General features: G+C 45.0%; 1 protein-coding gene across 4 annotated transcripts in view; it reads right to left on the bottom strand.

The window, feature by feature from the left end:
* Positions 1–1,538: 1,538 nt before the first annotated feature.
* Positions 1,539–17,202, bottom strand: part of FBXO15 (F-box protein 15) — a 660,886-nt gene continuing 645,222 nt past the window's right edge. For all 4 annotated transcript variants that reach the window (XM_063923380.1, XM_063923382.1, XM_063923379.1 and 1 more), the window contains exon 12: positions 1,539–2,456. In XM_063923380.1, coding sequence (XP_063779450.1) covers positions 2,442–2,456 — 15 coding nt within the window. In that variant the 3' untranslated portion in view covers positions 1,539–2,441. The remainder of the gene's footprint in view (positions 2,457–17,202) is intronic.

The following is a 17,202-nucleotide window of genomic DNA, read 5'->3' as shown; positions in this document are numbered from 1 at the left end:
ATGTTCATGCTCCAAGACTGGTACAGAAATACTTCTCCAAAAATCCTGACAAGGTTCAAAGGTGTTCGGAGACCACCCGTAGAAGAGGGGGTACTGTCACGAACCGGTCTCTCACCTTTGCGGGTTCTGGGGTTCATCCGTTGCCAGTGCGGTTGCTCGCGGTGCTGTGCGCCCGTGTGGGGACGCGGCGTGATCAGTGGCACAGGTAATGCAGAGTCTGAGAACTGTGAGTGCGGGGACCAAATGGCCTAAGGCACTGCGGTGTGTCTGCTGTATAGGAGGTGGCCATGTTGGAGACCAAATAGGTAATACAGAGCACTTGTGAAAACACCTGTGGGCAGGTGTAAGCCAATCCCGTGCTTGTGCTGCCTTTAAGTAGGCTGGGATTATGTTACTCTGGGCCAGTGCTTTGTTGTATCAACGCTGTGCTCTAGCTCTGAGCTCTCTCCGTGCATTCCTGTGTGATTCCCGTGGTCCAGATATCGCCTCCGTTCCCAGAGGTTCGTCTGCAGCCTTCACTGCTAAAGATCCACCGGCTCTCCGCTGTGCTATCAGTTAATTGCACACCTACTGGAAATAGTTGGATTCCCAGAGTCCTGCATGAGGTTACCTTGTCTGCCTGTCTTCAACCATACAAAGTTTGGAGGATTCCACTACCCTCAGCTGTTCGTTTGTTCTACTCTGCATTTCACCCGTTCATCACCTTGTCATCTGCTACAGTTTTCACAGTGATCTCCGGAACCCGCAAGTAACCCAATTAAGTACTTTTATTTTCTATGTTACCATAACAAGGATAATTCTTCACAGCCTCTCAGTTAACTCTCAAAACTTCATTGCAAATCCTTACAGTTATTTCTTCATGTCTGCATTACCCAGTTAAACACATTCTGCCGTTCAGCATCAAAGCTTGTTTATATTTGGACAATTCAACATTTATTCATCAGCTTGTTTCATATACAGTTCCATGAACATTTCTTTTATTTGTCTTTGAGATTCATTCTGCATATTATTTCTGCCATTCCTGCAATACTTCAGTATAATATGATGATTAACAACTTGTCATTTAACTCTTTACTGAATTGTTATTTTTAATAAATATATGAAACGGAACTTTCTTCGTCCTCCCTGCTTTCTTCATACCTCAGCACCTACACCTGTGGTTGGTCCCGGGTTAACGGATTCACAAAAACACCCGGACCTGACATTTATATTCTGCTGACATGAAGCAAGCTACATGAGACTTCTATAGGCCTAGGAGTGCTTCAAAAAAGAATTGTTCATATTCCCTGTTAATCTCCAATGATGAGACCAGAAGTATTGTAAGGCTAATTCCCCCAGTGAGAAACACATAACAAAAAAAGAAGCAAAATTAAATAGAGAATAATTAGAGATGCGGCGGCAAAGGGAACTCTGCTTTCTGGTTTTCTAGTGTTAACTGGCAGGCTGTGAGCTGTGGTTTAGAGATGCACTGTGCCAGGGACACAGGTTGGGGAATCAGCTGTGTATTCAGTAAACAATTTGGTTTGCTTTGGTAGAAGTGAGTTTATGAATGTTTCATGCATTTTTATTCTTTTGACAATTTAACATACAGATAACTACTGTATATTAAGGAAATACAGTAAAATGTAACAATACTAATCCAAAACACAAATTGAAAACTTGTATACTTTAGCTATTATACACATTTTAAACAAAAGTAGCCCCCCCCCAAAAAAAAAGTATGACTATAGTAGCTACACATACAGTAGCTACATACAGTAAAAAAATTATATATAAAGGATGTATAATGATCTTAAACAAATCTTTAACCATCCCATCTCCTTTCCATTTCAGAGAAAAATATTTTTTTTGATGAAGTATCATTAAAAAACACACTCACCTACAATAGTTTTCAAAATCAAAAGGAGTCTCCTACTCTGTCTAGTAGAAGACACCTTTACTTAACTACAGAAGGAACCAAACCCAATTTTAACTCAGCATAAAAATATACATGTTGCTCGAAAAGAGTTTTCAAGAAGCATCTTCTTAGCATCACAGAATGTGTAAGTGTACATGAGATAGGGTCTTATGTGACAGACAAGGGAACGGCTTATCATTTAGCTTATTTTTGTTTATGGATATTGGAAAACATAACTACAGTAACTTGGAGGGGTACATATAATAGCCTGCAAACTGCAGGCATTGATGGGTTCCCAGTGAGTCTTTTCCGAATTTTCTTAAGGAGCAATCTTTTAAAAGTCAATACCCAACTGGTTGCTAGTTTAAAACATTAAGCAGACTCGCTGGAAAAGAGCCAATGTCTGAAGTTCGCAGGCTAATATATTTAACCAGGAATCTCATACACTATAGATACGTAGCAATATATCTGTAAAACTCCTTGTCTTCATCTTAAAGCACTTCAATATGGAAAAATTCATGGAAGATCCAAATGTATCTCTTGTTTAATCAGCATAATCCTAAAACACAAAAAAAATGTGATTAACAATATTGAGAATGCAACATAATTATACAAAAGTATAGACTAAATAAGGTATATATATATATATATATATATATATATATATATATATGAACAGCAAAATTGGCACTCCGGACTTTCAGCAAAATAAGACACACATACAGCAAGGTATGTAAAGTCAACATTTCGGGGACCTTCCTCCCCTTTATCAAGACATAAAATAAGACAGTAATACAACATTTAAATAGACTCACCCCCACGTGGAGAAGCAGCCTCCGCTCCGTCCAGCCGGAGTCCGGTGACGTCATCGGCGCGACCCTGCGCCGGCGCTCCGTTCTCACTGGATAGGTGCGGTCAGCTGATACATAGTGACTGTAACCTAGAAACACGTATACACAAACCAAAGTGCAATTTGAAACTTCCATTATTGCCCTTGCTGACAGTAGTGAACAGACTGCAGTAGCAGCATAAGTCAAATGATCAACACTTTGCTTGCTGTATCTGCAGAATAGTATTGACAAAAAAAAAAAGGGAAAAGAGTTACCAATCAGCTTACTAGAGAGAACAATAAAATACCTGGGGTGATATTACATAGTACTATAAGATACTACCCTGTGATCTTAAGACACTGTAAGGTACAACAGATAATGCGAACCTGTAATTTCAAACAAGATATGCAAATATAACCATATCAGTAATTATTGACAGTCCATGGTATGCTCAAGACAGTCTGTGTGGCAAAAAGAAAAATAAAGCTAGCGTATTTAAAGAAAGCAATTATAGCTCAACATTTCATTTAGGCCCCATGGCTGGACAGTCTGCAACGTATGAATCCATCTTGCTTCCCTACATAAAAGGGCATTGCCTCTATCTCCTCCTCGGATGCTGGGCGGAATCCAATCAATTATCTTGTAACGTATACTTGCAAGGCTATGTTGATATTCTTTGAAATGTCTTGCTACAGGCTGATCTGAGCCCTTGCCCTCTAGTGCGGCTCGAATGCTGGAACGATGTAAGGCAATCCGTTCCTTAAATTGGCAGATGCTTTTGCCCACATATAAGAGCCCGCAGGGGCATTTAATATAATAAACAATATGCGTAGTCGTACATGTTACTGGATATTTGAGAGTAAAGGTTTTACCCGATCTAGGGTGTTGAAACTTATTTCCCTGTTCTAGACAGCTGCAAGTGGTACAACCTAAGCAACGGAAATTCCCTGGTTTTCTGGACAGGAAATGCTTTGGTTTCTCCAATGCGAACTGGGAAATGTCATTATGAACCACCCTGTCTTTAATATTTCTGCCCCTCTTAAAAGAGGTGAGGATGGAGGTAGATTTCATCATTGGTAATTCTTTGTCCTTTGAAATAATGGGCCAGATTCGTCTGGCAAAGTGAGTGATGTTATGACTTGCCGTATGAAAATCCTGGGTCCAAATGATGTTGTCTGTTTTATGTTTTTTGTCCACTGGTGACAAGGCTTGTACTTGAGTAAGTGAAGATGCTTTTTTCATGGCTTGTCTTAAAAGTTTAGGTTTGTACCCTCTCTGAAGAAATTTTCGGAACATCTGGTCCATGTGGTATTTGGCATCTATCGGATCACTGCAAATTCTACTTATCCTCAAAAACTGTGAGTAGGGTAGACCCCATTTTGTCATATAGGGGTGATGACTACTCGCTTCCAGGATGGTGTTCCTGTCAGTCGGTTTATAGTACATGGAGGTGTGAATATTGCAATTCTCATCAATAGACACATTCACATCTAGATAATGAACATTCTGGAAACTGCATTCCGACGTGAATTTAATGGAATCATCTTGTTGATTTATCCACTCCATCGCTGCTTGGATAGGCACTCCATAGCCTTGCAAGTATACGTTACAAGATAATTGATTGGATTCCGCCCAGCATCCGAGGAGGAGATAGAGGCAAAGCCCTTTTATGTAGGGAAGCAAGATGGATTCATACGTTGCAGACTGTCCAGCCATGGGGCCTAAATGAAATGTTGAGCTATAATTGCTTTCTTTAAATACGCTAGCTTTATTTTTCTTTTTGCCACACAGACTGTCTTGAGCATACCATGGACTGTCAATAATTACTGATATGGTTATATTTGCATATCTTGTTTGAAATTACAGGTTCGCATTATCTGTTGTACCTTACAGTGTCTTAAGATCACAGGGTAGTATCTTATAGTACTATGTAATATCACCCCAGGTATTTTATTGTTCTCTCTAGTAAGCTGATTGGTAATTCTTTTCCCTTTTTTTTTTGTCAATACTATTCTGCAGATACAGCAAGCAAAGTGTTGATCATTTGACTTATGCTGCTACTGCAGTCTGTTCACTACTGTCAGCAAGGGCAATAATGGAAGTTTCAAATTGCACTTTGGTTTGTGTATACGTGTTTCTAGGTTACAGTCACTATGTATCAGCTGACCGCACCTATCCAGTGAGAACGGAGCGCCGGCGCAGGGTCGCGCCGATGACGTCACCGGACTCCGGCTGGATGGAGCGGAGGCTGCTTCTCCACGTGGGGGTGAGTCTATTTAAATGTTGTATTACTGTCTTATTTTATGTCTTGATAAAGGGGAGGAAGGTCCCCGAAACGTTGACTTTACATACCTTGCTGTATGTGTGTCTTATTTTGCTGAAAGTCCGGAGTGCCAATTTTGCTGTTCACATATATTACACCTAGCAATAGGTGTTAATGGGGCACCCGACACGCTGATTTCATTGTTATTGTGAGTGCCGGACTCAAACTTCTGACTATATATATATTTATAAAAAATTAAGGATAGCGCCTATGTATACATAATAAGATACCCTGGTATGAGTTTGCAAAGGATTGATTTCTAGTAATCCTTTTTGCTAGGCACGACACACCTCATACATGGGTGAGTGGCAGCTCTTAAACAGTACAGGGATAAAGATTAAGAAAATGGAGTAAAAGTAGCGCCTACTAGTGTCGGTGAAAAAAACCTGTAGGTTCAGGTGTATTGATAGATAAAACAATATATAACAACTTAGCTTAAAAAAACTTTCAGGCTGATGACTCTTAGGAGCAGGACATGTAAAAGAGAGATAAAGGCAACATAGGGGGTCATTCCGAGTTGTCCGCTCGTTATTTTTTTTCGCTACGGAGCGATTAGTCGCAAACTGCGCATGCGCAATGTTCGCAGTGCGCCTGCACCAAGTAAATTAGCACAAAAGTTTGGTATTTTACTCACGGCGTAACAAAGTTTTTTCATCGTTCTGCTGATCGTAGTGTGATTGACAGGAAGTGGGTGTTTATGGGCGGAAACTGGACGTTTTCTGGGAGTGTGCGGAAAAACGCAGGCGTTTCAGGGAAAAACGCGGGAGTGGCTGGGCGAATGCTGGGTGTGGTTGTGACGTCAAACCAGGAACAAAAAGGACTGAGCTGGTCGCAATGGCAGTGTAAGTCTGGAGCTACTCAGAAACTGCGGGGTAATCATTACGATAAAATTAGCGAATCATTCGTTCGCAATTCTACTAGGCTAAGATACACTCCCAGAGGGCGGCGGCTTAGCGTGTGCAATGCTGCTAAAAGCAGCTAGCGAGCGAACAACTCGGAATCACCCCCATAGTGTGTATTGTTTTGGAATTATCACAGAAGCTTAAGAATTAGGAACTATGCTGGTTCCAATTGTTGATAAAAAAGCAACATAGATTAAAAACAGTAACAATTTAATAGACACAGTCCTGCCACAGATGCAGGTCACAAATAAATACAATTAGAAAAATAACATTAAAAACACATATAAATATATAGCAGCTTGTCTGTTCGTAAGTGTAGGTAATAACCGTACAAAATTAAGGAATGTAGCCATCTTATCTGTCCGCATATGGAAAATCTAAGATTTAAAAGGATATATAGGCAGATTCGCTATCCATAAATGCAGGTAACAAACGTAACAGCTTATCTCTCCGCAAGTAGGAAGTCCAAGGGGTGAGCATCAAGTCCCTGTTCCAACGCGTTTCATCCTAGTATAAGGATCCCCTTGAAGAAGTCCTCATACTAGGACGAATCCGCTGCATTAAAATGCCTATGGTGACACCACTGTCAGACATCTCTACAGAAGGTGGATCAACACCACATTAGGAAACAAACCTTTGAATCTACTGGTGCTTAGTTTAACCTACGGGATATTATCATAGGAGACTTTAGCTACCCACTCGCTGTTAGTGGACATATGTTAAGCTACTCCTGCAATTACATACAATAATTTTTCACCTTGGCAGTATTTACTGCTTATTAATCTCATATTACCTTGGTATTTATATTTATATTTTTTTTTTAAGAATACCGTATCTTGGCCCTCATTCCGAGTTGTTCGCTCGTTAAATTTTTTCGCATCGCAGCGATTTTCCGCTAACTGCGCATGCGCTGTGTTCGCACTGCGGCTGCGCCAAGTAAATTTGCTAAGAAGTTTGGTATTTTACTCACGGCATTATGAGGTTTTTTTCTGCGTTCTGGTGATCGGAGTGTGATTGACAGGAAGTGGGTGTTTCTGGGCGGAAACTGGCCGTTTTATGGGTGTGTGTGAAGAAACGCTGCCGTTTCTGGGAAAAAAGCGGGAGTGGCTGGAGAAACGGGGGAGTGTCTGGGCGAACGCTGGGTGTGTTTGTGACGTCAAACCAGTAACGACAAGCACTGAACTGATGGCACTGGAAGAGTAAGTCTCGAGCTACTCAGAAACTGCACAGAAAAATCTTTTCGCAATATTGCGAATCTTTCGTTCGCAATTCTGCTAAGCTAAGATTCACTCCCAGAGGGCGGCGGTTTAGCGTGTGCACTGCTGCGAAAAGCGGCTTGCGAGCGAACAACTCTGAATGAGGGCCCTTGATTGTCACACCATATTTTACTTGATCCTAAATAAAGGTTAAATTTTATTGTCTCATTTTTTCATAAAGAGTGCCCCAGCACGGAGTCTTTCTTTTTTCCTTTTTATTTTCCAATATTTCACAGCATGTAAGGCCACATTTGAAAGTTATATACCATCAAATGCTGTTATTAATAATGAATGAGCTTATTAATATCCCAGCACACAAAATGCCAACAATGGCATTCAAACATTCAGAATCCCATTGGATCCCAACAGTAAGTATGGGGTTAGGAACTAGATGGAGGGTTAGGGGTAAGGCTGTGAGAGGTTAGTTAGGGTTAAACTGCGGGATGAGTGGTTTAGTTGTTAAGTTGCGGAAGGGTGGTTTAGGGTTAGGTTAAAATACTTCCCACAATCCATCAGGCTTTGAACTTTGGGATGCCATTGCTGGCATTGTGACTGTTGTTATTACGTGCACAAGGATATATATCTTGTGTCTGTGGTCCTTACACTGAGGATTTTAAAAGTGACACAAAACACAGTTTGGCAAGCACACCAGTGTGGGTGTACTACCTACCCGTACCTGGGCTGGCTGGACGGGTTTGGCGGGGACCCTGGTCAGTAACACATTAGGCAGGTAAAGAGAAAAGACAGCTGCTGCTCAGTGGCAGTAGTCTCTCGACCCAGCCCAGCATATACACAGCAGTAGCAGCTGCCTCTCTCTTCCTGCATGTGTTATGGGATGCGATCAGGGCAGGCTCCAGGCATGTTCGATAGGAGCGGCCACTCAGGGCGCTGGGCTTCTAAGGGCGCCCGGCTGTTTCCTACAGTCATGCTCCTCCACCTCCCACTGCCGGACTCCACGCTCCTGATGTCCCCCCCCCCTCCGTGATACCTGCTGCTTCGGTGATTGGAGGGAGCTAAAGAAGCGGGCCCCAATCAGGGGACTTCCTATCTCCCTGTGCTGTGCTGAGTCCCACAGAGCCAGAGGGGCGAGCAGCCGACAACAGCCCATATGCAGCTGGAGAAGTTGTGTGAGTGAATGCCTGGATGGGGAACATGGGCTAAACTTCCGAGGTACTGTGGGCACTGCTGTTGCTAGCCCCAGGCTGTCAGCCCCCACATCTTCCTGGCCCCTGCCTTCCATTACCCCTCCTTCCAGCCTGGGACCTACAGGCCCTGAACTGCAGTCGCCTGGACTAGAAGTGGTTTCCTGGACTGGGTGATATGGACTTCCCTTATCTCCCTCATGAGCTCCAGACTCACCTGGACCCTCAGACACAGCACAGCAGCAACAGCGGAGCCCAGCAGCGAGAGCAGCAGAGTCCAGCAGGCAGCAGCGGTGGTGAGTAGAACTACTGGAGGCCTATGTATATCTGGTACTATTGGGGGTATGTGTGTATCTGGCACTGTGGGGGCATATGTGTATCTGCCACTGTGGGGGCATGTGTATCTGCTGCTACTGGAGGCATGTGTGTATCTGGCACTGCATATGTGTATTTGGAACTGTGGGGGAATATGTATATCTGGCACTGCTGGGAGCATATGTGTATCTGGCACTGCTGGGGTCATATGTGTATCTGGCACTGCTGGGAGCATATGTGTATCTGGCACTGCTGGGGGCATATGTGTATCTGGCACTGCTGGAAGCATATGTGTATCTAGCACTGCTGGGGGCATATGTGTATCTGACACTATTGGGGCATAGGTGTATCTGGCAGTATTGGGGGCATATGTGTATCTGACACTGCACTATTGGTCCTGTGTAGCTGGCACTATTGGGGGCATATGTGTATCTAGCACTGCTGGGGCATATGTGTATCTGGCACTGCTGGGGGCATATGTGTATCTGGCACTGCTGGGGGCATATAATGCGTATCTGGCACTGCACTACTGGTGGCATATGTGTATCTGGCACTGCTGGGGGCATATAATGTGTATCTGGCACTGTGGGGCATATAATGTGCATCTGGCACTGCTGGGGGCATATAATGGGGGTGTATGTGTATTTGGCACTGCACTACTGGGGTCATTATGAGTATCTGACACTATACTGGAGACATTATATGTAAAGAACACTACTGTGGGCGTCATGTGTAAGGCTGCTAATTGTGTGTGTACAGGGTGTGAAAATATATTTATAGTTTCATTATATAAAATTGCAAGGTCATGCCCACTTTTCCAGGAGCGCGCGTGCCTTCGGGGCGTGCATGGGGGGGGGTGCTTACAATTTTCCCCCCTCGGGACGCCTGGAGCTTGCCCTGGATGCAATAGCACTGATCACCCATCCCCATCTCCACAGATTTGTCATCAGTCTGAGGAGGACAAATCTGCCCCTCTTCCCAGCGTACATCACCACGCATAGTACTTTAACATTTTTTTTTGGGGGGGAGGGGGGCATACAGTACCTTCTGATTTGGTCACACCCCCACTGAACCCAAGCCTGTTGCTGCTCTTGATGGCCCTGCACTTTGGACCTTTAATAACTGTTTTCATTAACGATCAGGATATGATACAATATGTTATACTTTGTTCTATTTTCACAACGTCTTATATTGTGACATCTGTGACCTTTTAGATATACTTAAGATTCTTTCCAAACAGTCCTACTATCATTGTAACCCCAGACAGAGGGTTCCAACTCTCTATTTCATATGCCTACGCCGCCAAAGTATCGCACACTGGACAAATCTATAAAATAACCCATTCTCTGATAACAAAGCCCACCCGAACTTTTGGGATTCAAGGGAATCCAAGCACCATCTTCGAGTTTTAATGGCTTGCTCAGATTCCACAATGAGGCAAAACTACATCATCCCGGCGTTAGATTTTTGCGGCTTTTGGATTCCATAGAACACCCTGTGGCAGTGATTAAGCACCATTTCACACAGGACCATTGCTCTGTGCTGACTCCACACCAGTGCTGCTGAGCTGACGTATCTGCCAGTGTCCATCCACTCCAATGCTGCTGAGATGACCTTTCTGTCCAGGGTCCATCCACTCCAGTGCTGCTAAGCTGACCTTTCTATCCAGTCTCAATCCACTCCAGTGCTGCTGAGCTGACCTATCTGTCCAGTGTCCATCTACTCCAGTCCGTTCAGGAACCTTAGTGTTGTTAACAATGGCTGAGCTAGATTACAGTACATGCAGTTAGCAAGTCATTTTTTATTATTTTTTATAGTTCAGAAACTTAATTACATCTTTTAAGTGTGTCACGTGGGTGCTACACTGGCGGGTCATACCCCACTGAGTACACATAAATCGTATAAGCATTGTGACATTCGCGATAAAGGTTTAAAAAACAAGGTTTAAGAAAAGTGAAATCTCACCACAATTGCCCACATTCTGGTGGGATCAGCTCCCTCCAAGTGAGAAGAAAACCAGATCTGCAGTTAAGATTTATTAATCTGGGCTTTCTGGATTGCACAACCGCAAGGGTAAAAGCAGAAGAAGTCCAGGTTTTCCAGCTTTCCCAGAGACAGCTGGAAGTCTGATGCAGGAGGTGTTTAAAAGTCCAATTCACCCACTACACAGGACGCCGATGCATGCTAGAGGCCAGCGAGTAGGGTACAGTTTGTAGTGCCAGGGACTGTGGACACTGGCCATGCCAAGAGAGCATGGAAAGTGTGGCAAGCCACTGCAGCAGACTGACTGCTGAGCACAAGGCATGATAGGACTTTGTTTATGTTTGTTTGCTTATTTTTAGTTACTCTATGTACCTTTGTGACCAGGGCTAAGCCTGTGTATGCTATACTTAGTGTCTGATGCTAGTAAATTACACTTTTTTTCCGGAAGATCTGCCATATGAGTCCTTATTTCCAGTACCCGTTTTACAGATTAAAAAAAGTATAAAAATATAAATAAAAAAAAGTAAAAAAAAATAAGATTTTAAACCTACCGGTAAATCTTTTTCTCCTAGTCCGTAGAGGATGCTGGGGACTCCGTAAGGACCATGGGGTATAGACGGGGTCCGCAGGAGACATGGGCACTCTAAAGACTTTAGGATAGAATGGGTGTGCACTGGCTCCTCCCTCTATGCCCCTCCTCCAGACCTCAGTTAGAGAAACTGTGCCCAGAGGAGACGGACAGTACGAGGAAAGGATTTTTGTTAATCTAAGGGCAAGATTCATACCAGCCCACACCATCCACACCGTATAACCTGGAATATACGTAACCAGTTAACAGTATGAACAAAACAGTATCAGCCAATGACTGATCTTAACTGTAACATAACCCTTATGTAAGCAACAACTATATACAAGTCTTGCAGAATTTTGTCCGCACTAGGACGGGCGCCCAGCATCCTCTAAGGCAGGCATTCCCAACCACGGTCCTCAAGGCACACCAACAGTGCAGGTTTTAGTTATATCCAGGCTTCAGCACAGATGGTTAAATCAAAATAATTGAGGTACTAATTAAGTCACCTGTGTTCAAGCCTGGATATCACTAAAACCTGCACTGTTGGTGTGCCTTGAGGACCGCGGTTGGGAATGCCTGCTCTAAGGACTAGGAGAAAAAGATTTACCGGTAGGTTTAAAATCTTATTTTCTCTTACGTCCTAAAGGATGCTGGGGACTCCGTTAGGACCATGGGGATTATACCAAAGCTCCAAACCGGTCGGGAGAGTGCGGATGACTCTGCAGCACCGATTGAGCAAACATGAAGTCCTCATCAGCCAGGGTATCAAACTTGTAGAATTTTGCAAAAGTGTTTGAACCCGACCAAGTAGCCGCTCGGCAAAGCTGTTTAGCCGAGACGCCTCGGGCAGCCGCCAAAGAAGAGCCCACCTTCCTAGTGGAATGGGCCTTTACCGAATTTGGTACCGGCAATCCAGCCGTAGAATGAGCTTGCTGAATCGTGTTACAGATCCAGCGAGCCATATTCTGCTTAGAAGAAGGAGCGCCAACCTTGTTGGCCGCATACAGGACAAACAGAGCTTCTGTTTTCCTAATCCGAGCCATCCTGGCTACGTAAATTTTTAAGGCCCTGACTACATCAAGGGATTTGGAATCCTCCAAGTCTCCCGTAGCCACAGGCACCACAATAGGTTGGTTCATATGAAACGATGACACCACCTTAGGTAAAAATTGAGGACGAGTCCTCAACTCTGCTCTAGCCACATGGAAAATGAGATAGGGGCTCTTATGAGAAAAGGCCGCCAATTTGGACACCTGCCTTGCAGATGTCAAGGCCAACAAATGACCACCTTCCAAGTGATAAACTTTAATTCAACCGTTTGAAGAGGCTCAAACCAGTGAGATTTTAGGAACTGTAACACCACGTTAAGGTCCCATGGTGCCACTGGGGGCACAAAAAGGGGCTGGATGTGTGGCACTCCCTTTACAAAAGTCAGGACTTCAGGGAAAGAAGCCAATTCTTTCTGGAAGAATGTTGATAGGGCAAAAATCTGTACCTTAATGGAGCCTAACTTTAGGTCCATATCCACTCCTGTCTGTAGAAAGTGGAGAAAATGGCCAAAATGGAAATCTTCTGTAGGAGCATTCTTGGCTTCACACCAAGAAACATACTTCCTCCAGATACGGTGATAATGTATCGCCGTCACCTCCTTCCTAGCCTTTATCACAGTAGGGATGACTTCTTCCGGAATACCCTTCCCAGCTAGGATTCGGTGTTCAACCGCCATGCCGTCAAACGTAACCGCGGTAAGTCTTGGAACACGCAGGGCCCCTGCTGCAACAGGTCCTCCCTGAGAGGAAGAGGCCATGGATCTTCTGTGAGCAGTTCCTGAAGATCTGAATACCAGGCCCTTCGAGGCCAACCTGGAACAATGAGTATTGTCTGCACTCTTTTTCGTCTTATGATTCTCAATATTTTTGAGATGAGAGGAAGATGAGGGAACACATAGACCGACTGAAACACCCATGGTGTCACCAGGGCGTCCACCGCTACTGCCTGAGGGTCCCTTGACCTGGCACAATACCTCTGAAGCTTCTTGTTGAGGCGTGACGCCATCATGTCTATTTGAGGAAGTCCCCAAAGACTTGTTATTTCTGCTAAAACTGCTTGATGAAGTCCCCACCTCCTGGATGGAGATCGTGTCTGCTGAGGAAGTCTGCTTCCCAGTTGTCCACTCCCGGAATGAATACTGCTGACAGAGCGCTTATGTGATTTTCTGCCCAGCGCAAAATCCTGGTGGCTTCCGCCATTGCCACTCTGCTCCTTGTCCCGCCTTGGCGGTTTACATGAGCCACGGCTGTGACGTTGTCTGATTGAATCAGAACCGGTAGGTCTCGAAGAATATTCTCCGCTTGACGTAGGTTGTTGTATATGGCCCTCAATTCCAGTATGTTGATGTGTAGACAAGCCTCCTGGCTTGACCACAGTCCCTGAAAATTCCTTCCTTGTGTGACTGCTCCCCATCCTCGGAGGCTCACGTCCGTGGTCACCAGAACCCAGTCCTGAATGCCAAACCTGCGACCCTCTAGGTGAGCACTCTGCAGCCACCACAGGAAAGACACCCTGGCCCTTGGGACAGGCTTATTTTCTGATGAATTTGAAGGTGGGACCTGGACCACTTGTCCAGAAGGACCCATTGAAAAGTCCTCGCATGAAACCTGCCGAAGGGGATGGCCTCGTAGGTCGCCACCATTTTCCCCAGTACTCGAGTGCATTGATGGACTGACACTCTTTTCGCTTTAACAGGTCTCTGACCATGTTCTGGAGTTCCTGGGCTTTTTCCATTGGGAGAAAAACCCTCTTTTGTTCTGTGTCCAGAATCATGCCTAAGAAAGACAGCCGAGTCGTTGGAACCAACTGTGACTTTGGTAGATTTAGAATCCAGCCATGCTGCTGTAGTACTCTCAGGGAGAGCGACACGCTTTTCTGCAACTGTTCCTTTGATCTCGCTTTTATCAGGAGATCTTCCAAGTACGGGATAATTGTAACTCCTTGCCTGCGCAGGAGCACCATCATTTCCGCCATTACTTTGGTGAACATCTGAAACTGGTAATGACAGTCCTGTACAGCGAATCTCAGGTATGCCTGATGAGGATATATGGGTACGTGACACTATAAAATTCCCCCCTTCCAGGCTGGAGATAACTGCCCTGAGCGATTCCATCTTGAACTTGAACCTTTTTAAGCACAGGTTCAGGGATTTTTAAATTTAGAATGGGTCTGACCGAGCCATCCGGTTTCGGGACCACAAATAGGGTTGAATAGTACCCTTTTCCCTGATGTATTAGGGGAACCTTGATAATCACTTGCTGTTGACACAGCTTTTGAATTGCAGCTAAAACTATCTCCCTCTCTGGGGGAGAAGCTGGTAAAGCCGATTTGAAGAATCGGCGAGGAGGCACGTTTTCGAATTCCAGCTTGTAGCCTTGGGATACTATTTCCATCGCTCAAGGATCCACGTCCGACTGACCCCAGACGTGGCTGAAGAGTCAAAGACATGCCCCCCACCGGTGCGGACTCCCTCAGTGGAGCCCCAGCGTCATGCGGTGGATTTAGTAGAAGCCGGGGAGGACTTCTGTTCCTGGGAACTGGCCGTAGCATGCATTCTTTTCCCTCTACCCTTACCTCTGGCGAGGAAGGAAGAGCCCCGACCTCTTCTGGACTTATGCGACCGAAAAGACTGCATCTGATACTGTGGTGTTTTCTTTTGCTGTGGGGGAACATAAGGCAAAAAAGTAGATTTACCCGCGGTAGCTGTGGAAACCAGGTCCGCGATACCTTCCCCAAATAAAAACCTCACCCTTGTAAGGTAAAACTTCCATATGCCTCTTTGAGTCGGCATCACCCGTCCATTGGCGGGTCCACAGTGCTCGCCTAGCCGAGATCGCCATGGCGTTGGCCCTTGAACCTAGTAGCCCGATGTCTCTCTGAGCATCTCTCATATATAAAACTGCGTCTGTGATGTGACCTAAGGTCAACAAAATGGTATCCCTCTCTAGGGTATCAATATCAGCTGACAAGGTATCTGTCCAAGCTGCTACCGCGCTACAAACCCAAGCTGATGCTATTGCCGGTCTGAGCAAAGCACCCATATGCGTATTGGCGACTGTAGTGCCATCTTTTTGGATAAGCGCGTTAAAGCCTTGTCCACCCTGAGCGAGGATTCCCACCATACCCTGTCCTGTGCAGGGAAAGGATACGCCATAAGAATTCTTTTGGGAATCTGCAGTTTTTTGTCTGGAGTTTCCCAAGCTATTTCAAATAATGCGTTAAGCTCATGAGATGGGGGAAATGTTACCTCAGGTTTCTTTTCCTTAAACATGTGTACCCTCGTGTCAGGGACAGAGGGGTCATCTGTGATATGCAAAACATCTTTTATTGCAATAATCATATAATGAATACTTTTGGCCACCCTTGGGTGTAACCTTGCTTCATCGTAGTCGACACTGGAGTCAGAATCCGTGTCGGTAGCAGTGTCTGCTATTTGAGATAGGGGACGTTTTTGAGACCCTGAAGGGCCCTGTGACACAGTTAAAGCCATGGATTGACTTCCTGCTTTTTCCCTGGACTCTGCTTTGTCCAATCTATTATGTAATAAAGTCCCATTTGCATTTAAAACATTCCACATGTCCAACCAATCAGGTGTCGGCGTTGCCGACGGAGACACCACAATCATCTGCTCCACCTCCTCCTTAGATGAGCCTTCCGCTTCAGACATGCCGACACACACGTACCGACACCCCCACACACTCAGGGATATATCTATATGGAGACAGTTCCCCCAATAAGGCCCTTTGGAGAGACAGAGTATGCCAGCACACACCCAGCGCCACCGGACTGGAATAAAATCCCAGTAGTACAGCGCTTTTATGGTAATATATATATATATATATATATATATATATATAAATACACTACACTGCGCCAATTACATGTGCCCCCCCCCCTCTTTTATGCCCTCTGTAACCGTGTTCAGCAGGGGAGAGTCCGGGGAGCCAGCTTCTGCAGTGTGCTGTGGAGAAAATGGTGCTGGTTAGTGCTGGAAGGATCAAGCCCCGCCGCTCAAATTATTTATACTGGCGGGGGTTTATTAATATACTGCCTCTGCAGTATCTATTGTATATGCCAGTGTCCCTTGAGGTTAATAATGCTGCCCAGGGTGGCCCCCCTGCGCCCTGCACCCGTACAGTGCCTGTTGTGTGTGATCTGTGTGGGAGCGATGGCGCGCAGCGGTTACCTCAGTGAAGATCATGAAGTCTTCTGCCGCCTTTGAAGTCTTCTTTCTTCTCATACTCACCCGGCTTCTATCTTCCGGCTCTGTGAGGACAGCGGCGCGGTTCCAGGAACGTACGGCGAGGGTGAGACCTGTGTTCCGACTCCCTCTGGAGCTAATGGTGTCCAGTAGCCTAAGAAGCAGAGCCTATCATTTAAGTAGGTCTGCTTCTCTCCCCTCAGTCCCACGAAGCAGAGAGCCTGTTGCCAGCAGTGTTCCCTGAAAATAAAAAACTAACAAAAGTCTTTTTCCGAGAAACTCAGGAGAGCTCCCCTGCAGTGCATCCAGTCGCCTCTGGGCACAGGATCTAACTGAGGTCTGGAGGAGGGGCATAGAGGGAGGAGCAAGTGTACACCCATTCTATCCTAAAGTCTTTAGAGTGCCCATGTCTCCTGCGGAGCCGGTCTATACCACATGGTCCTTACGGAGTCCCCAGCATACTCTAGGATGTAAGAGAATAGATTTTTTTATACAAATTCTTGTGTGTACTGTACCCTACTGCATTCACATAATATACAAGTACTGTTACTCCTCAGGCTTCACTCCATCAACTCTATTATATAAAATGTAAGTACTGCGACTCAGCAGGCTGTAACCTACTGCACTCACGTATTATTAGCACTAGCAGTCTGGAGTGTTACACTAGTTGTAAATTGCAAAAAAAAAAAATATATATATTTTTTTTTGTACAACTAGTGTTTGGTGTAGGTG

Source organism: Pseudophryne corroboree, chromosome 5 (genome assembly GCF_028390025.1).
Source record: "Pseudophryne corroboree isolate aPseCor3 chromosome 5, aPseCor3.hap2, whole genome shotgun sequence".
In the NCBI taxonomy this organism is placed as follows: domain Eukaryota; kingdom Metazoa; phylum Chordata; class Amphibia; order Anura; family Myobatrachidae; genus Pseudophryne; species Pseudophryne corroboree.
Note: the sequence above shows the minus strand (reverse complement) of the source record. Positions and strands in the feature narration are given on the sequence as shown.